General features: G+C 45.9%; 1 protein-coding gene across 11 annotated transcripts in view; it reads right to left on the bottom strand.

Moving 5' to 3' along the window:
- Positions 1-4,821: 4,821 nt before the first annotated feature.
- Positions 4,822-20,851, bottom strand: part of TLK2 (tousled like kinase 2) — a 55,957-nt gene continuing 39,927 nt past the window's right edge. For all 11 annotated transcript variants that reach the window (XM_049800655.1, XM_049800653.1, XM_049800649.1 and 8 more), the window contains 10 exons: positions 17,857-17,923; positions 15,864-15,961; positions 15,407-15,488; positions 13,613-13,704; positions 12,545-12,634; positions 11,888-12,057; positions 10,250-10,388; positions 9,002-9,113; positions 7,901-8,008; positions 4,822-7,520 (listed from right to left, as the gene is read on the bottom strand). In XM_049800655.1, coding sequence (XP_049656612.1) covers positions 7,347-7,520; positions 7,901-8,008; positions 9,002-9,113; positions 10,250-10,388; positions 11,888-12,057; positions 12,545-12,634; positions 13,613-13,704; positions 15,407-15,488; positions 15,864-15,961; positions 17,857-17,923 — 1,132 coding nt within the window. In that variant the 3' untranslated portion in view covers positions 4,822-7,346. The remainder of the gene's footprint in view (positions 7,521-7,900; positions 8,009-9,001; positions 9,114-10,249; positions 10,389-11,887; positions 12,058-12,544; positions 12,635-13,612; positions 13,705-15,406; positions 15,489-15,863; positions 15,962-17,856; positions 17,924-20,851) is intronic.

Below are 20,851 nucleotides of genomic sequence, written 5' to 3'. Positions count from 1 at the left end.
GAGACAGGGTGAAACACCATTGGCTCGAGTGAAAGTCACCCTGCAGAAGGATTTGGAAAACCTTTCCAGAGATGGATCCGTGCCACTTGCCCACCTTTGGCTGGAGGTCTGCCCTGGTCAGGAGCACTGGCAGAAAATGGGTCAGTCGGGATGCTCAACTTCACACAGGTTGGAAACTAAGTGTCACTAACAAGCTGTGGGATTCGGGATGGGAAAGAAAAACCCAGATTTGAAGCTGGGGTGCTCAATGGCAGCAAGGCACCCTGTGAGTACTAAGTTTGGGGCAGATAACAGGGCACGTTTAAAGTTTGCTTGTGCCAGAGGCAGTAGACAGGATCTGGGGACCCATGGACCACGAGAGCAGTGTCCGTAGCACCAGGCTTGAGGGCAGATGCTCTGGAGGAAGGATCTGCACCAACCCATCAGCCACCTCCGAGGACTGGCAGGTCCAAAGGGTCTATTTTAGAGCCCGGGGAGCACATGGGGATACATTATATGACCAGGGAGGCCGCATGTCCTGCTCCATTGTGCTCTTCCAAGGATGTTCCCCCCACCCTATGGCTCTCCGCAGGACTGGAGGGCTCCAGGAGAACAGCGCTGGAGAGCAAAGCCCTGCCTTGCAGGCAGTGACCGTCGAGGGGCTGCCGGCACCATGGACGCTTTGCTTCGCTTCGGCAATCGCAGCCGGGGACCGCCTGCACGCCGGGGACCGGCAGCACCTGCCAGGCTCCGCCGCGAGCTCAGCCCTCCGTCCGCGCCGCCTCGGCCTCATCCTGGCCTCCGAAAAGAACCGGCCAGGCCAAGATCAACAGCCACCTGGCAGGAGCTGCCGCGCTGAGGTCACTGCTTAGGGAAGAGGCCGTCTTGGCGTCTGCTGGCTCCTCTCTCCCCCGCGCCGGCAGCGGCAGAAGAAGGCGGCCACGTCGCTCTCCCCATGTTGAAGACAGGAGGGGGGACAGCCAAGGCAGCCCCAATCCCAGCGATGGAGATGACTTCCCCACCCCGCTGAAGCTCGCTGCTGGGCTCTGCAGAGAGGGGTGGTCTGCAGCCCCCTTGCTGGGACGTGGGGCTTGACACGTCCCCTGGTATGGTGGGGAAATCCGCACGGGAATACGGCAGGGGACTCGTCCCCGAGGCACCAGTTTGTATTTGCACCCTCCCGCCCTGAGGACGAGGCTGGGGGCTCAGCTCCTCCACGGCCCCAGGCATGTTGGTGGCCATCGGGCGCCCGGGTGATGCTGATGCTCCCGAAGATTTGGGTTTTCCCAAGTGCCGATGGGTTTCGTGCCGGGAGAAGAGTCTCGGCGCTGGTGGTCGGGGCTCCACCGGGCAGGGGGGTGTCGGGGCAGCACCCTCGCCTGCACTGCAGTTTGCTCCCTGTGTTCCTCGCCTGAGCGCAGAAACACGGTATCTAAGATCAGCCCCGGCTTCGCTCAACACCCAGCTGCGGGTAGAAGGATCCTGGCCAAAAAGACGGGCCGTTTCCCTGCCTCCGAACCAAGCGTCCCCTCGGCTCTTGCAAGAAGCAGATGGGGCTTTGCCAGCTGCTGGGGTCCCTCCAGGGGCTCGGTCAGCCCCAGACCCCTTCCCCAAATCTCTCCCCAACCCCCTTCCCTCCCAGCACCGCAAAGGGTGTCCCTTTGTGGGTACCCCGCGCTGAGGCTCTCGGGGCTCTTTACTGCTCTCTCTTCTGCAGCCCTTAAAAGTCAGGCAAGTTCAAGCTGCAAATAATTTATTAAAACCAGATGTGCTCGCTCAAAGCTGCCACGAGGAATCTCAGGGCGCTCCAGCCCTGGGAGGGCCAGCGCCGAGATCCCTGCCCTTCCGCCGCGGGGGCGAGACGAAGCCGGGGGCTGCCCGGGGAGCAGCGCTGCCCTCTGAGCCCGCTGCCTCTCCTTCCTCCCCAGGGCTCCTGGAAAGGAGCAGAGAGGAATTCCAGCCATTTGCAAGAAATTCGCCTTTTAGAAAAACACTTTCTCTCTGTGACTCAAGAGCAAATTAGCAGAGCTGGGTTGCAGAGTGGGGAGGGAAGGCAGCTGGAGAGCCGCGGAGGACAGCACATCCCGAACGGCATCTTCCTCCTGCTGGAAGCAGGGATGGGACCGGGGAGTAGAGATCCCACCCTGTCCCACGGCCCTTTCCAAAAGGAGCAGCGTGGTCCAGCGGCCACACAGTCGGCCCCAGATGCTTCGTTTCCACCTCTGCCACTGCCTTACCTCGTAGCCACGGGCACGTCCCCTTCTACCTCCATCCCTCACCGGTCCCTTTAGCCTGAAGAGGTTTTGGCATCAATCCCAGCCGGTCTCCTGGGTTTGGGTGCGAGCGGGTGGATTTTCAGGATTAGCAGGAGCTGGGATGAGCCAATGCTGAACAGAGCAGGTTTTGAGCCCTGATCTCGATGGAGAGCTGAGCCAGGCCAAGAGCGAGGAGGTTGCCGACACGGCAGCCCGTGTCCCGTGGACCCCGGCCAGCGTGTGCTCGTGGCTCCCACGCAGCTGGCAGCTTTGGTCAAGAGAGGACAGGGCTGAGCAGAGCTCTGTGTTTTTTTTCTTCCCGTGAATGCAAACCAGAGCCAAGCACCGTATAAACCCACTGCCTGCGTTCCCCGTGGCTGCTCGAGTGGGGATGGGAGATCTGGCCTGCAAACAAGGCCGACTCTTCCCGTCTTCGCTCTGCTGCTCCCCGCAGCATCCCTGCATTTTTACCTCCATTCCATGCGTTTTTAGCTCCAGCTGGACCACAGCACCCCTCTCTGCCCCGTCCCTGCAGCCCAAGTAAAAGCGAATGGGAGAGCAGCTCCGGGCCAAAGGCTGCCTGCGGGCTGGTGAGGCTCATCCCACACCAGTGGGGCAGATGGTGGCTAACCTCCATTTTCAGGCTTTACTGGATCAGCTCGAAGCACCGAGCTTCCCCTGCGCTGACCCAGCAGCCGGCCAGCGTTTAGAAATGAGGAGCAACAGAAACACCGAGCTGCAGCCGAAGGATGGAGGGAGAAGAAAAGTCTGCGGCAACTCATCCCACGGCAAGATGCGGGGCTGGGAGCGAAGAGGAGCACGGAGGAGTGTGCGGAGCTGGCAGCAGCGTGCGGCTCCTCACTAGACAGCACGCGCCAGCAGCTTTTCCCATCCTTTGCACCCCCACGCAGTTAAAGCATGAAACGAGTGTGTCTCAGCCCCGGTCCTGGCTCCCGCTCCCTCACCCGGCACAGACAATAGCGTCCTTGTGGCCAAGACCCACGTTCCTGGGTGTGAAAGTGGCGAGGGGAGGCCGAGGGGCTCAGCGTTTGCTTGGCCTCTTGCCCCCCACCGAGGGTGATGGCCGTGGGGCACCCGGCTGCACCCAAGAGCAGCGCCGGGGCCAGGGCACAGCCACGTGCGGCGGGTGAAATTCAGGGTCTCGGTGCAAAAATTCATCGGCGGGTGGTAGAAAGGGCACCTCTGGGTTGGGTGGTGGTCAGGATTGCGCTGGGTCCTGCTTCCATGTGATGCAAATCTCCTCTCCCACTCCGTGCTGGGGGTGGGAAGGTTTAAGTCAAGGCTGCTCGGGCCAGGCTCGCGTAGCACCCAGAAAATAACATCCTCCGGCAGCAAACCTCAGGGAGGCACTGGCAAGCGGTAGCAAACCTCTTGTTGAGGGTTTGCCAGGTCACAAAATAAACTGGGACCGGCCCATTTGGCAGAAGGAAGCTCATTTCATAGCGTGACTCCTAACCGCTAACGTAGGAGGCGAAGCATCCAGCGAGGCAGCCCCTCGGTAAGTCTCATTCCTGCTGGTGTCAAGCTGAGTGTGTAATCCTGCGTACATCCCTGCTCCCGGGCATGCCATGCAGGCGTGGTGGGTACCTGGCCCGGAGGCCTGACCGTCACCGCAGGATGCTTGTGCATTCGCTGCTGAAACGCTGCCGCTGCCTCCCCCTGCCCAAATCTGTGTCGCATCATCAAAACTGGCACCAGGGGCTGAAAAATAATCAATCGCAGCAGCGGGGTGGGAGCCGAGTTGCTCTTGGTGTTCGGTTTCACTCGTGCTCAGCCGAAAGCTGACTTTAACTTCAAGTGCAGCAAGGGTGACGTCAGGTTTGCAGCAAAATTCTGATCCCCAGCAACTCTTCCTCCGGAGGAACGGGGCTCTAGCAGGCAGGTACGGCCCCGTTTCATGGCAGGGGTGGCCGGGAATGCCCCGCACAGAGGTTACAACACGCCTGCGGAGCTGGGCGTGTGAACTGGCACTCCTCAGTTATTAGTCCAGATATAAGCAGACTTGACACCTTCAGCTTCCAAGGTCCTTTTTCATTTTCCATTGTATGTTTTTTTTAAAGCTGACAAGACTCAGCCATAAGAAATTAAAGGAGCCAAGTTTCTCATCGCTGCTCAACACTGTTATTCTGGATGACCAAGACAGGAGCCTCGGGTGCCCACCGGGTTGTGGCTGGCAGGTTGCAGCCACCAGCTCTCAGTACAGCCAGCCAGGGCATGGGAGTTCAACACAAATTTTCATCAACTGACACAAAAAAGATGTTTTTTGTGTCCTGAACATATGTAGCTTCTAAAGGCAGCTGCTACTCTGCTGGAAATGAGGGACAAACCCACCTCAGACGTCTGTCTTGATGTTCTAGAACAAAATCAATGCCAGTAATTAAATAAAACCTGGTAATTCTCAGCAATCCCCCCCCGCTCTGATGGAGAGATCTCACTGCTCTGAGCTGTTGAATGCAATCTTCCTCCATCCTTCCTCATCTTGTCCCACGTCACCTCTGCACAGCCACTGCAAGAGAGCTCGTGCCAACACTATGAAGAGCAAAACAGGAAGAGCCAAGCAAATCAGTTTCTTAAAACTTATTTTAATATCCATGTCTCATCTGTTGGGTAGAGCCAAAACAGTCTGGCCTGGTTTAAGTTACAAATTCTTCATACACTTTTAAGTAAATGAACAGTGTGGCAATAGGGTCTGTTATTGGAAGTGAAACCCATATTAACAAGGAAGGTGTCGCAGCCAGAATTCTACCAGGGTTCTTCACCGCTATCAGCCCTGGGAAAGCCCAACGCTGTCCCCAGGCCCCTGGATGGGTGTTGCACAGCAGGAATAAATGCATCTGACACAAAACTAATCACACCCACAGAGATAGCACACACTGTATGTCCAAGAAACAACGGGACCGGGATAGAAAAAAACCCTTTTAGAATTCTCCCTGATGCAGACAGACACCAAATCATCAGTTTCAGCAAACAGGATGAAGCATCAACCCTGATTTCGCCTGACAGAGGCTGAATAGACATGTTGAAGTGCTGCTTGTTAAACAGTTAACTTCTGGAATAGAGCAGTAGGGATGGAAAGGGCTAAGAAATTATGGCTGAGGATTTAAAGATGCAGTATTTCTTTTCTTTGTTTAAAACACTACAGTTTAGAGACCACCTTAATGCAGCTGCAAGTGAATACATCCAATTAAAAGCCCAAGAGTCACTACAAAAATAGTAATAAAAATCAGAGCAGCAGAGTTCTTCACTTCCCAGGTCCATTGCTTAATTTCAACAGACTCCTCCATTTCTCAATTAACCACTAGTTCCTGATCAGGTTTAAGCATTGTATTTACAGATGATGGCTTACAATAAGGCAGACAAGTGGTAGTTCTCTCCAAAAGTACACGACAGAGAACATCGCTTGCCATGAGAACACCATTTGGGTATCAAGCGCCCCAAACAGCCCACACGCTGCCAGAGCTGTGGGTACAATCCTGGAGGTGCCGCGCAGAGGATAGTCCACAGTGGTCTGGGTATTGGGTTAGGAAGTGGGCACAGGGTAATTTGTTTTTTAAACAACACCCTGAGTTGCAGTAGTGCACTGCTCAGCTCCCTTCCGAGACAAACTTTGCTCTTGAACACTGCATCTTTAAATATTTCTGGCTATGAACTCCTGCCACATGTTAGGAGCACTCCAACCTGGCTGCCACATGTTCAAGTGCTGTGCTTTTTGTGTGTGTTTTCAGTTTTCCTTCAATGTGGGGGGAAAAGGGGGCAGAGTGGGGACAAGAGGCTTGCGTTTCACAGCAGGCAGACTCCAGCTGAAGGTGTAAGACCCCTCCAGGCAGATTACAGAAGGGAGACAAGAATAATAATTAGGGTGTTTGCTCCCTTCAAGAACATTATCTCATTCCCTCTCATCTGAAATTGGATGCAGTGATGGCAGCAAGTTAGGAAAGTCAGCAAGTTTTAAAAGGAAAGTGTTAAGAGAGAGAGGAAGTTTTGCTGCCAAGTCACCTAACTGAGAAGAGCAGACAAGTCTTCAGCTTCGGATTTTTATAACATGAAGAAGATATGTACAGTACTGCGTGAGCACAGATCACACCTGTGATCAACTGAGCTGTGCTCTGATTCTTCCCCGTTTGCTGCCTGCCTTTTCAACAGTCAACAGATATCATGCTCACGAGAGCAGAGAGCATGTCGTGAACATGTCAGGGTGTGTCTTCAAAAAGAACAGCACTTCAAATAAATTAAGAAGGCGCAACTGTTGTGAGAGCTATGAAGCAGCAGCTGAAAACCTTGTGGCAGTCTGAGCTGTGATCCACTCTGATCACAGGAGATCTACGCAGGCCTGTTCTTCTATGGGCTTCGCTGCCCTCCTGAGAAGGTGAATTATTCATAAGAGGCCACCCCAAGGGAGCAGAAAGCTGCACCATCCACAGAATGGACACTGCCATGAACCTGCTAATACGGGTTTCACTTTCAGACCAGAAAACTGTTTTCTTCCAAAAAATTGTTATTTTTAAAAAACTGAAATTAATTAGGGGTAAAACACTAACTCTAGTGCCATGAACAGGCAGGATCAACTTTTTTCCCCTCCAAAGGGCAAAGAGTCATATACCATCCCCAGCTGAACCTTGGTGCTTCGAGCTTTTCAGGAGATGTTACCTAAACTTTATTAAAAGAAAAAGAACAATGTTTAAATATCAACACTGGACTAGCCCAGTCTTTTTCCAAAGTCCACATTCTTCATATGAAGCACACACTGCGTCCTGGATTCCCCAAGGCTGCATGTTCAGAAGTTCACAGTACATGGAACCATGTCTTTTTGTATTTTCTTGAGTTTCCCCTCCTTGCTCAGAGCAGCCATCCTTTTGTGGTCATTTACTGGATAAACCTCAAGCCATCTCCTATCCACATGGCTTGGCCTAGATGCCGAAGGTTTTCTTGATGAGAGTTGATGTTGTCATGCTCTATGGATGGAAAAAAGCAAGAGAAAAAAAAGCACCTGGTACAGGCTTCTTGAGACCCTTGCGGATTCCTCTATTCCAAAGCTGTTTCTGAAAGTCTTTTTGCCGGTTTCTCAAGCAGTTTTTGGCCTATTACTCTGTCTCAGTTTGAAGAGCTGTTATTGGATGATCCAGAGGTTGATGCAATTGCAGCTCCAGCTGGGCTGCTTGTAGATACAGATTTGCGGATGTGAGGCAGCAAGTATGGGTCACAGGCCAGCTGCTGGACATCTATCCGATCCTCCTTTCGGTAGGCCAAACAACGTCTGATAAATGCCTGCAGATACCCCAAAGGCAAAACAAGAATTAGTAGACAGACAGAAACAGGAAGCTTTCTTTGACAGATAACTCTTTGGGAGCGGGGCCAATCTGACAACCCCAGCACTAAAATTCCTTACCCCGTGACCACAGAGACAGCCCAGATCCTACACCAGAAGCTTATCTTTTATCAGGAGAAAGCATGGGCAGAGGCACACCCTGCACTCTGTTCGGTTCTCAGCCTGACAATTACAACAACGCAAAGCCACTGACCACTCTGCAGGAGGCAAGCATTAAACACAGAACTCTTGCTGGTTTTAGGGAAACCAAGAGGATGGAACTGCCAGTGCCTACCACTGACATACACAGGGCGGTCAAACTCGCTGCAAGAAGATTTACCTTTGCTTCTGGCGTGACTACTGGCTTTGGAGGGAACTGCACCTCAGTAGCTTTCAGAATTGTGTTCTCCTGCAGAATATCTTGTTGTGACTGGTTGTGACCGAAGGGCTACCAAAAAAAAAAAAAAAAAAAAGGATGACAGTTGTTAAAGGTTGATGAGAGGCCTTAAAAAACCCGTTAACACTACTGTTTATCATCACTTGACATCAGCATTTTTCCGGGCAAGAAGCCCATGAATGTTGTGAAGGTGCTACAGATTCCAGGCAGATGAGTAGGACACATTGCTCCTGTGCTTAAACAGAACAAAAGGGACCAAGCTGGAATGTGTCCAGCGTGTCTCCAGCTCAGACAGAAGGGATCTCCACCTGCTTCCACTCCTCGTAGGTCAGCTTCAGCACATACAAGAGGGCCTTCATCCATCTAAGCTCAAGGAGATTCACCCACTTCAATCTTTGCTGGGCTGGTTCTACCGTTTATCTGACTGACAATAGTAAGCAACACAGCATGTTTGTCAGCCCAGGCTTTTACCACACTCGGCTACCAAGGACTCATGAAAACAAGAGTTGATGGAATCCTTTTCCTGCCCCAACCTATTTCTTCTGTTGTCATAAAACAGATTACTTTTTCTCAAGACAAATCACCTTTTCCTGATCCAGACTCTTCCCTTCCAAAAGCCATCCTAAAAACTTCTGGAGTGGGTCTTTGTACCTACTTTTTTTTCCTAGAACACTTGCAGCGGTCAAGCAGTACCAAGCTCGACAAAGACTTAGTGCATTGAAAGCATCACAAATCAATGCCAGAGCACGAACCACAGGTGTCTGGCCCCAAACGATACACTTGTCCTGCCCATAAGGCCTCAGTGGGAACATGCCCAGTGGAAAGAGATGTTCTGCACAACATTGCTTTTGAAGGAAGTGCCAAGTAGAGCAAAACACAACCTAGTAAATTCTCCCCCCTTCATTAACAAGGACTCTGTCTTGGAACTGATGGCAAGGAGACAAGGCAGAAGCACCTTCTAAGCCTGGGGAGGAGAAGGAAGCAGAAGCCAGGGCTGCCTCCCAAAAGGTAGGTAAGGAGGAAAGGGGGTAAATGCCTTCTTACCTTTCTGCCATAGAGACACTGATAGAAGATGACTCCCACTGACCAGACATCAACTTTATTTGAAATCTTTGGAGGTTCTTTCCCAACCACAAAACATTCTGGTGGCAAATACCTGATTAAAAGGAAGTGACAACAGGTTATGAGCACCATCTTTAAATACTTTCAGTCATTTCCTTTACAAAAGGAAGGAATGAGCTTCTGTGATCAGGTATTTGCTTGGGACTCGAAGGACCCAATTTCATCCCTGTGCATCTTCGGGCCAAGATCACCAATGCATACCCCTTCTGGGAACAGTGATCCCCGGGACTCTCCAGACACTCATGGTCTGAGCTAGTCAGCACAGTCAGTTTCTTTTCACCAGAGCACATAACATAATCCCATTTTCTTTTATCTTCAGAACTGGTATTTGTTGTTAAAAGGGCTTGGCCAACAATTCCACAATAGAAACACACAGCCAAAATACATATTTCTAGAAATACAACCCCAGATGCCACGTCCTAGTTAGAGATGCTCAGCCTTGCTCAAACTACAGTTAGTTTCATTTTTAGGAACAGAACAAAACTGTACAATACAGAATGGCTTAACAAACGTTCCTGTACAGCTGTTGCCCATAGTGACAGTCTGCAGCTTCGATAATATTGAAGAATCACATTCAGTTGCACTCACCGTAGGGCTTACTCTCAGTCATGGGCGATGCAGTGACAACACCTGGCACTGAGGATAAAGTATTACTGAAAACATCTTTCACGTGACACTTGAAAGAGAAGCTCTGGCTATAGACAGCACTGTGAGATGTACATCTTTTGTGAGAGCTAACTATGGATTTTCACCTTATTTCAGTGGCATACTCTTTCGATGTCCCTGATGCACCTGAATTTCCAAATAGGCATGGTACTCTCCTCCTCCTCCTTGCTTAAACTGTTAGACAGTACCATTATGGACTGTGAAATAGCAGACAAGCTCCACTCCAGAGCTTGCTATCTCAGCAGCATGCAGCATATGCAGTTTTTCACCAGGCCCTTTGGATAAGAGATGGTTTTCAAATGTATAAACACTAACCCACTGAAAAGTAAAAAGCTGCCAGCCTCAAGAGGAGCTGTGTGACAACAAGAGCAGTTTCCAGGGTCTCAAACCTCTAGTGTCTCAAGCTGTCACAGACAATGGCAGCACATACAGAGATGACAGATCCAAAGCTGTTTATAAACTGTTCTTGATCTGTAACTCGCAAGTGCCCCAGGCGATGCTTACCAGTAAGTACCAGCCCCCTGCGATGTCAGTTCCATGCCATCAACAGAGTTGTAGCTGTCATCATCCATGATTTTGGAAAGTCCAAAATCTGTGATTTTTATCTCTCCACATGCAGTACCATTGACTAGAAGAATGTTACCTAGACAGAGGAAGGAAACAGCCCCTTAGGATACACATGTAGCAGGAAAAAACCAAGAATAAAATTGCATTGAACTCTGGCACCTTCCACAAGAGGACAAGGAACCTACACAGTGAGCTGCAGCAGCCTCGGGTAGATGTTTTAACACTCAATACCCCAAGATCCAGAGACAAACTCGGCTCCCACCAAGTGCTAGAACTGATCTGCCCATCCTTGAATGACCCAGTGGCCTGACATTACTTGGAGCCTCCAGATTCTGAGCCCTACTAGCCAAACGAGCTTGATGTCCATGCTGTTTTGACCCCTCCCAAAGGTCCCGTTGGAAGGGCAGGTCAAAAAGGAGGATTAAGAAGAGAAATACACATACACACTTCTGACTCATTCTGCCCAGAAGTCCTGACTTGCCCTGGCCTCTCAACAAGCCAGAAACTCTCTCCTTCCTGGCAGCGCTCCCCAGTGGCTTTCCTAGCTCAAAAAGGACAATTACTGCTTAGGCAAGAGTCTCTTACAAATCCATCAAGGATCAAGAAGTCAGATCATCACTGTTTTTCTCAAAGCCTACAATAAAGCAGCAGAATCGTGCGTGATGGCAGTGGATGAATCACAACTTTAGACAACTGTAGGCAGAGCTCTGCAGCAAGCTCAGACAACATGATAACAGTTGGCAGCTGGGGGAAGAAACAGGGTCACTAGAACTAGTGCAACAGCACCACCTCCCGTACAGATTCCTCATGCTGATGCAATAAACCACATCACATACCAGTTACACAATGCTGATGAAGTGCCATCAGTATAGGGAGACAAGCCAGGGATAACTGCCCAAAGAGATGGCTGAATTTTACTGGACTAGGAAAAAAAGCTACGTAGCCAATATGCATCACCCCAAAAGAGAACACTTCCATTTCTCCCCTCGTTACTCTACCCAATGGTAAAGAGAAATCTGCAACAACATTTAGACAGAACTTTCTACATGGCAGATGTTACTGAATCCAAAGGCAGACCTGAACAGTTTGACTGTATGTCCTCAGCATTGCAAGCTGCCACACAATAGAAAAAACTGAACACTTCCAAGTTAGCTTCTGCCACCAAATTTTCAGGCAGATGATTACAGAAAGAATAAGCCAGAAGAATGGGAACATGAAACACACTAGTAATTATGGGAACCTTTATGAAGCAATAACAGAAGCTCTCAACAGCAGAATACAAGCAGGACATTAAGAAACCAAACACAGACACTTGGTGGTTCAAGGGCTCATTCTGAACAAGGAGGCTACTTTTTCTGGAACGCTACATCCTTGTTTTATGTTGCAATTCTGGGAGACAATATCCTTTTCACAGCATGTTCTATGCATTTTAGTTTTTTTCTTCTTGCAAGTTAGTTTTCCCAGACAATCCTGTCTCCTTTTTGCTGTCTGACCAAAGTAAACTTCCCCATGTTACTTATAACCCATTAACTTTAGTTAGCATCTTTAAGCATGTCAGCTAGCAGCACAACATACCTGGTTTAAGGTCATAGTGTATGATGGGAGGTTTGATTTCATTTAAGTATTTTAAAGCATTCACAATCTGCATGATAATGGATCGCGCCTCTTTCTCCGACATTAACTTGTGCTGTTTCAGGTAGAAGTCCAGATCATTTCCCTCACAGTATTCTAACACTGTACAAAACCTGAAGACAAAAAAGTAGGCGTTGTAATTAAGGCACCTGATGGAAACCAGAACACTTTGTTATTGCTTGTCTGTAAGACTCACCTATTTGGTCAATATATTAAATTAAGAGTCCTCCAGCCTATTAATCCCTTTCTAAAATAAGCTACCAGGAGCACAGTCCTCAATGCTCAATAGTACAAAGGTCAGAGATGCCCCATTAAGTGGTAGATCCAGAAGCAGAAAGCTTATCAGCTGGGGCATTTGCCCAGGCCAACAAAGAGTAGGATTTACTAGTAAAGCACCACATCTGACATAATACAGCATACTGGTTTGTGAGCTAGCATCTCTAGAAAACCAATGTATGTTGAAACTGCCTCAGATCTCTGCAACACAGTCTGTAACGTTGGTGTGGACATTCTCTGGACTCTCCTGTAAAGTTTTAAGAGACCAAATACTTTGTACTGAATGGGTCAAACCAAGTCAAAGGACACAGCAACATAACTTACGAGTCAGTATCCAGCGAAAAGTAGTCATATAGCTTAACTATTCGAGGATGATCCAGTTCTTTGTGAATTCTGTACTCTCTACACGCATGTCTGAAAATAGGAAAGTCTGAGCATTAGTCATACAAGTGACTTAATTCTAAGTTCTGCAGATAGCAAACCCAGACATACCACACAGCAGTCCAACTTCAATCAAACCCATGCACATTATTCAGACAGCTTAAGAAAAGGCAAGCAAACAAGGAACAGCACAGTACAGATCTTGAGAACCACAGAATCTGAGTGCATCTCAAACGCTGGCAATACTACAAAATAACTAATCTTGATTAATGGTACTGCTTGCCAAAATAGAATAACCTCATAATAAAGTTAAGGGATCCAAGATAGTTGAATACAAAAATCAGCAAGTTCTAGAAAAACTCCATAATGCTCAAGAGCCCAACTTCCAGGCTTCAAATTCAGCTTAGTTTGTCCCAGTGACACGTTGGGGAATTAATATCACAGCTTTATCTTTGGAGCTCTGTCGAGAAGGCTTGGCTGTCATTCTGCAGAGCTTATCTAATCCACGGCATTAGGGAGCAAGTGTTACCAACAAGAAAAGGATTCTTGTACCTCCCTTCTAGGCCATGACATAGGTATAGTCCTAATCATCTGTGAAAGGATTAAGTATTCTAGGAAACAAAGAGAAGGGGAAGGCTTTCAGGGAGCACAATGCAGGTGTGTACCTGGAAGATGGGCATGAACAGCTGTTTCCCACAAAAGCAGAGCTTAGACATTTCAGAGAAGAGAAGCCACTTTAACACTTTCTTCATACAGCACTACTGGTGCTTTAAAACTTTGTGCTGTAGTGCTTATACAAAACTGTGTGTGTGTGTGTGCGCGCGTGCACACGTTTAAAACATTTCTAACTTGACCATAACTTTTGAAAGTAGCTACTGGGACAGAGAGTGGCTTTTGAAGTGGGGCAAAACACAGGGGGGGGAAAAAAAAGGCAGCCTGTTTGCAGGCACTGGATAACCAAATACAGGAGGAGTATGGAAACATGGCTAGCTGCTTTAGAGCCTTACTTACTTGTGATAGTTTTCTTTCTTCTCATCTCTCCAGTTTTTATTTAACTGGTGTATTTTCACAGCTACATATCTCTGTTCTGTTAAATCAAATGCCTGCAGAGAGAAGAGCTGAAAATCAGTAGGAACCACAACTTCAAGTTAATACTGCAAAAGCAGACAAGCTCTAGCAAACCAGTATCCCCACCCAGGAAATAAGCATTACGACATACTGAGTGAAGAGCAAACCCACATTTTGATGTAATTAGTTTCACTAATGAAACCAAGCAACTCTGAAAACAATTGAATATTCTGTGCTTTGATCTGACCTTCCCCATGGGCTCTAACTAATGCCGCATTTATTCTGACATTTTACCACCAGAGCTACAATGGGATCAGAAAGGCCAAATTAGCAAAATAGAGTTAATCACACTGGGAAAGACCTTGCCATTATTCCCCCAAGCCACCTAACTCATTTTCTACACTCAGTTAAAAAAACAACCCTAAACCCAAAAAACCACACAAACAAAACATACAGAAGATTTTCACTACGTTGTTTCACATTGGTAGCTCAGCTCTCCATCTTGGAGCATAATTTTCAGCTTCTTTAGAAGCTGGAGAACTCAATGGCAGAACCGCGTAAATCTTGTGCTGCATTTTTCCCTCACGTTTCTTGCTATTTAGGCAGTCTTTAAAGAATGGACCACTGCAACTGTGCTCTTGGAGAGATGCAGAAATTTCTTACCTTCTCCGAGAGCAGCAATAGCTAATAATTTATAGGACGGGGCAAAATTTTATTGTAAGCAGACAAGGATAAACTGTGACCATCTCAAAAGTTGTATGCTTAACTCCTAATGCTCAATAGATTGGCCAAGACCCTGGGGAAGAAGGGCTAAGCATTTCTTTGTTTTAATAACATAGTTACAACTCTTAAGTGCAGTCAGGTATAAAGCATTCATACGCTCTTGCTTTCATCTGTGGAGCCAAGGCTTTCTACTTAGTCAGCAAAGCCTCCAAAGAACCATTCAGAGTACTTACATGCAGATCACACTTTTTTTCACTACCTGAGCAGTCCAGCCCCCCCGGTCTAGATATCTATTGTTGTATTGCATCAAAATAATAAATCACTGTGAAGTTTCTAATATTTGCATTGGCATAGTTATCTTCATTCTAGCCAAATTCAACATGAATTAAGAGCTACTGGGTACATACGGGGAATATTTGGAACTGGAAAGGCTTTAAGCATAATAGTCAAATAGCAAGCACCAAAGTATCACAGGTCTTGGCCATGCAAGACTGCTGACACACAAGTGATCCTCAGTTCCAAGGAAGTACCAAGACTACACATGCACCACTAAGTCTGCTACTTCAGAGTGTAAAATGAAGACACAAGAAAAAAGCCTTCTATCCCCTAGGAAATGAAGGCTTTGCTCTTATTATTGGAGCTAATTTTCTCTTATTTATGGTGACGTTCAGACTTGCTAAGCCATAATCAATAAAACCTCGCTACTTAAGGTATTTGTGTGTAGCACTTGAAGAAACAAGTGGTTTACTTCTCTGTCCTGACAAAACTTGCAGACTTGGTGCAATATTTTCTTGAAACATAAATTTGCAGGAAATCTGACCTCTGAGGACAAGGGCAGAACCTAAAAATCTCAAGCCTGCTGTCTAACGCAAGCCAGATGCAACATGTGCTTTATCCTCCCTTCTTCCCTCCACAACCACACACAGTGTTGAGAAAACAAGTGTAAAAATTCTGCTTACTGCAATATTTCACTGCAGATTCAGATTACACCACAGACTGCCACTTCAAATTTACCTTATATACTTCACTGAAGCCGCCTCTACCCAGAAGATGTAGCAACAAATATCTATCATTTAGCGTTGGATGGTCTTTAAATCTGGCAAGACAGACACAGTTTAAGAACACTGGCAGAAATACTGCAATCTACCGCACAATAAATCACAGCTACTACACAGCTTAGAAACAACATTTTTTACATTAAAACAGAAAAATATTAAAACTGTGTTAACGACTGACAGATTTGATACTAGTTGATCACTTTGCACTGATGAAAGACTACATAATGGTACCTTGATGCACTTGGAAGCCTTTGTCTTACATGAACTTCAAGTTATATCGCTGTGCTATCCCCCAATCAGGTGACATATTAAGTTTTAACACCAATTTAAAAAAGATTAGGTGTTTTCCATTATGAAGGGGACAAACAAAAAAACCTATTATATGTTCTTGTCCCTGAATCCCATGTGCTTACTGTGAATTATCTTCATTGTGTATCCTTTTCAATTCCCTGATATGTAGATTTCTAACTCTCTCTAGACGTTCCAACTCTGCCTGGATCTCTGCTTCTTCCTGCACAAGGGAAAACCAAAAGGAAAACACAACACTCTAAGATAATGCAGTTAGCATTTCTGCCTGATTTACAGAAACACAAATGTAATTCCACTTGTGAAGAAGGTAATGGTAAATAACTAGTTTGGGAGATTAGAGAGACGGTCATAGTCAACTAAGAGTCAGGTGGAAGGTGACAGGCATGAAAACTGACTCAGCAGTTTTGTTTACACCTACACACAGACAGAAGCAGACATATCTTTATGCCTTCTTGTTTTTACATTTTCTGTAATAAAGAAGCGTTGTTCCTCTGGTCCTGCTCCTTCCCTGATTTAAGTGCTATGCGGCTGTTTTTGTAGGAACTCAGCCTCTGCTGGGACAAGAGAAAGAGGACAGCCCTCAGAAGTAAGGAACAGGGATGTCATGATGTCACATGGCGATGGGGCAGCATCCAGAGAGAATGAAGAATGTGAAAGAACAACATTGGGTCCTATTAGCAGTAAGTGGTAGAACAGGTCAGAGTGTAACTTAGTGCAACGTGGAATGTTTGATAGGCTGTTCGTAGAGTTGGAAGTTCTAAGTGCCCTCAAACACGACACTAGAATTCACATCGCTGTGGACAGGGCTGCAAACATCAATTAAAACGTGCGCCTTGAGCAGTATTATTTGGTATATATGACTCAAGGGACATAGTTACCCATTTGTCTTGTGACTCTGTTCCTTCCCTTCTCAACTTGTTCTATTTTTAGGCATAAAGAATGAGCCAGTTTCCAAAAGTGGAGAAGGATAAGCACAGCTTCAGACAATGCCACGATCCCAGAACATTACTTCATTTTCCATTAAGGTCCATTTCCAAATGGATTCCTCTGTTCCAGGCTGGCATACTACATGCCAGCATAGATGGACCTGCAATTAATCCACTCTAGCAATGCGGAAGCTGTAGAGCAAGCATGCCTTTAGCATACTTGTGCCCGTATCACTTATCTTTGCTCACAGGTCAATAAAACACAATGGGCAGAGTGCCAGCAGATTCCACACATACATTAACTTTCCCTTCCCACTGAAAATAACAAGGACTACAGTAGCATTAATGAGGCCTTGCATTCAACTTGTGTGTCAAGGGAAAAACTAAGCATAGAGCTCAGGCACCACCTGAGAAAAGAAGGGGGACTCCTGCAATGCATTTGCACGCTTCCTCTTTGTTTCGTTGGGGAAAGACAACTCTTTGGCCTTAGCAGAGATCACAGCTAACCAGGAAACGGCAGAAGACATCTATTTTTTTTTCAGTACTTCATCTGCTGAAGCATCCCAGAAAACTTATTTATAGGTTATTGCAAACACTATTATCTTTAAAGGTAACCAACAGCTTATCTAAACATAATCTCACTTGCAGGTACAGTTCCTACTGAAACCAATGTATTTGAAAACAAATGTGCATTACAACTACCTGAACAATACTAGTTTCTAAAAGCCCAAGAGATTTTATTGGACTGTTACTGATAATGCTGGTTACTTGATACTTCAGAGAAATAGGAAAGTCAATGATGGTTGCAGTTTTTGTTGTGTTCTTGTCATTTTCTTCCTTTGGTCCATTCCTTCATGTTCCCCCATATTAGACACGTACAGAGCCCAGCACTAAGCAGGTCATAGTGACAGAATAAGATGCGTCAAAACAGTGGAACTCCCTGCATGAAATCATAACTGTAAGGACAAAGAAGTCTACTTATTGAAGTGAAGAGCATCCTTCGTGAATACCACTGCCTTGGAAAAAAATTGTTACAAAATCCTGGCCATACTTTAAGCAACAAAACCCTCTCAATTCAAACAAACAGTAGTGACCTCTACAGATATGCTATTGTTCATAGAATACTGAATCAAAAACCTACCTAAAAGCCTTTTTTGCAGTTAGTTCTTACCTTTTTAAGATGACCTAGTCGGAGTTTGAAGATTTCTTCCTGTTCGTGGTATTCTGCTAACGTTAACCTGCATAGAAGAGACAGATCCAATGCATTAGGTTTCAACACGGGATAAAGTGAACAGTCTGCAGAATACACATCACCAGTGGAAGTGACAACTATGCAGAGTATGTCAACAGCTGGCAGGAAATTTTTTAGGTAAACTCTGCAATCTATTTTTTTTTTTTTTTTAATAATCAGTCTAAAGGAGACCAAAAGCTTAAACCTTGATAAAGCACGTATTAATTTTAAATCCAAGTTCCTAATAAACACCTATTTAGGCTAGTGACTGACTTCTAACAAAGAAAGCTAAACCCTGATCTAAATATGGAACACTGAAGCACAAGTATTCCACGTCTTATCTTTCCATTTAAAGTTTGCTTTAGTGACTTGTTTTCAAATTTTTCTTTGTAAAAAAAGCTGGATAATTCAACCCAGCTATTCACTCTGGGACTAGTAGTACACCTGGCCACAGAGCTACTACAAACAGAGCAATGACCTGGGATTCAGAACTGTTTCAGGCTCTGCAGAGTGGCTTCCAGGGAAACCTTGGGAAATTTACTTCACCTTACTGTATCTTTGACTTCATGCGCAGTTATGAGAAGCAACGGGATAAGGGGAATATTCCCCGTTTTATTGATGGTAAATGACATGCAAAGTTTCCATCCTAGGTGGCTGGTCAAAAAGAAGTTTCATAATGTTTTCCATGTCTTTTATAGCTAAAGTGTGCCATGTAGGACAGAGACAAAGCACAGCCTTACACTAAAATAATGACAGAACCCATCACTCATGAAATGTAATAAAGTGCTGAGATAAGGTTAGAAAAATGAATCACTGTATTACTTTTCTCACTACTACCAACAAGGAGTTTGGTAAAAGCATCACACATGTGACTATAAAGCTATGAAGCCCGTATCAACTGCATCTGTTTACTTTGTAAACAAGACATGCATGTGACAGCATAGAAATATCTTTTTTGAACCTAAATTGAGTTCAAAGCATATCTCAGGAGTATTCCTGTTGCAGCATTTATGCTCCGCATAGTACTTAGTACAAAGATTAGCGTATAAGGTCTCCACAGCATCAATACTACAACTAGTTTCAAGAGGGGACTGAATTCTTCATCTGTGCAGGACCGTGGGACCTTGGCTCACTGTACAGTAAATTGAAAGGAGATAGTATTCAGTTGATTAAGTCCTCATCTTGAAATGCCCCGACTTCTCTCCACTGCTGATAATGCAGTGGGGTCCACATAGCTGAAATAAGTGCTAAAGCAGTTGTTAGCTGATAAATTTAATGCAAAACTCACAAGCCAAGTTCCCTTTGAAAGAATCTCAACGATAAGGAACTGCTTATTACAAATTAAAGATACATACAAAACACAGCAGGTACTACAAATGTTTACATGTTGTCTCATTTCATATAAAAGCATGCTAATTCACACACTCCCCCACCCTTCCCCCAGCAGCCTGAATTTTGTTCAGATTCAGCTAATCTAAAAGACCATCCCAAAAGTTTAGGTCTTTGGTTGGTGTTGCTGTGTTAAGGAATAGAAAGACAACTGAATAAACCAGCAACAAGCTTTCCACATATTCTTGTGCACTAATGAAATACAGGGCTAAAGACCAACAGTCTACTCATTAAGCAAGAGATGTAATGAGTACCACCAGGCTAACATTGCCCAAAATAGCTGCCTGTTAGCAGCAAGCATTACAAAAATCAAGGAGGCTCTATGACAAACACTGCCCTGTTTCACAGAAACATGCTGGAAATACACTACTTCTAGTGCAGCTGAAGACTCTAAGATTGCCCAAGCTGCCCTAACAAACCTCAGAAAGCCCCAGCAGATTAATCTTCCTGAATGAAAATCTTTTTTCTCATTCACAGGCTAGAAACTAGTTTCAGTAGAGTGCATGTTTAAATTTGCATCATGGGACTTTTCTCTCCTTTTTAATACACAGCAACAACCATGATCCAAAGAGGAACCAAAACCCAAATGAAGGAATTTGGCTGTCCACTTCTTATTCAACTTTCAGAAACACTTATATGCAACTTGCCTAGAAGACCACCTCTGTAAGAATTCCACATGAAAAAAACCTCCCTCCAAAAATCAGAAAATTTTGTACCTGATACACATCAGTCCAACAAATGCATTTACAGGATAACTAATGATTAAGCAAGTAGCCAGACTGTACAGTTGCTTCAGCTGACTTGCAAAAACAATGTTTTCATAAGCTAAAACACTCCACATGAACTACATCTACACCGGCAAGCAGCTTTTATCAAGAATGCCACGATGATAAAACCCTGAAATATATCAGCAAAGAATGATAAACCAGCATGAAACACAGAGAAAATGACCTGGTAGCACAAAAAGACTTACTAGCAAACCCAGGTAAAGCCAGATTACGTCAGGGCAGGCTCACAACATAGACAGAAGCTCACTACGTATCACAGACATTATCATGATTTCCAGGCACATCAAGACCTGTGCTGCCATGTCTGCAGAATAAGCCACACTACAGCTGCACCAGTCTGCTGAGAAAAACATCCTTACAGAAGTGGGGAAAGCATCATCCTGTCCCTTAGAAGTGAAAGGTTACCACAAGGAACAGCAACACTTCAAAATATCCATACACAGACATTCAATTTACTTCTCCCAACTCAAACCCTGCAGTGCAAAAGGATGGCTTTAGAATTTTATTTATTTATTTTTTTAAGCTCATTTGGCCGGAATGTGGGGTTAATGTCTCTATTCAAGCTACTTATTTGCAGAAAGCACACAGTGCCCTCCAATACAGTACCTCTGACCTGCAGGCACCAGCATCCTATTTGGGAGCACCACACTGGTGGCTGAGAGTACCCTGAATATCACAATTCACCCAGTCATGTGCCATCTCTGCTGTGACTGCAAAAGGCAGGGGGAGCTTTTGCTTCATATGCACTTTTAAAGATC

Source organism: Accipiter gentilis, chromosome 5, assembly GCF_929443795.1.
Source record: "Accipiter gentilis chromosome 5, bAccGen1.1, whole genome shotgun sequence".
NCBI classification, from domain to species: domain Eukaryota; kingdom Metazoa; phylum Chordata; class Aves; order Accipitriformes; family Accipitridae; genus Astur; species Astur gentilis.
This window is presented reverse-complemented; position numbering and strand designations above follow the sequence as displayed.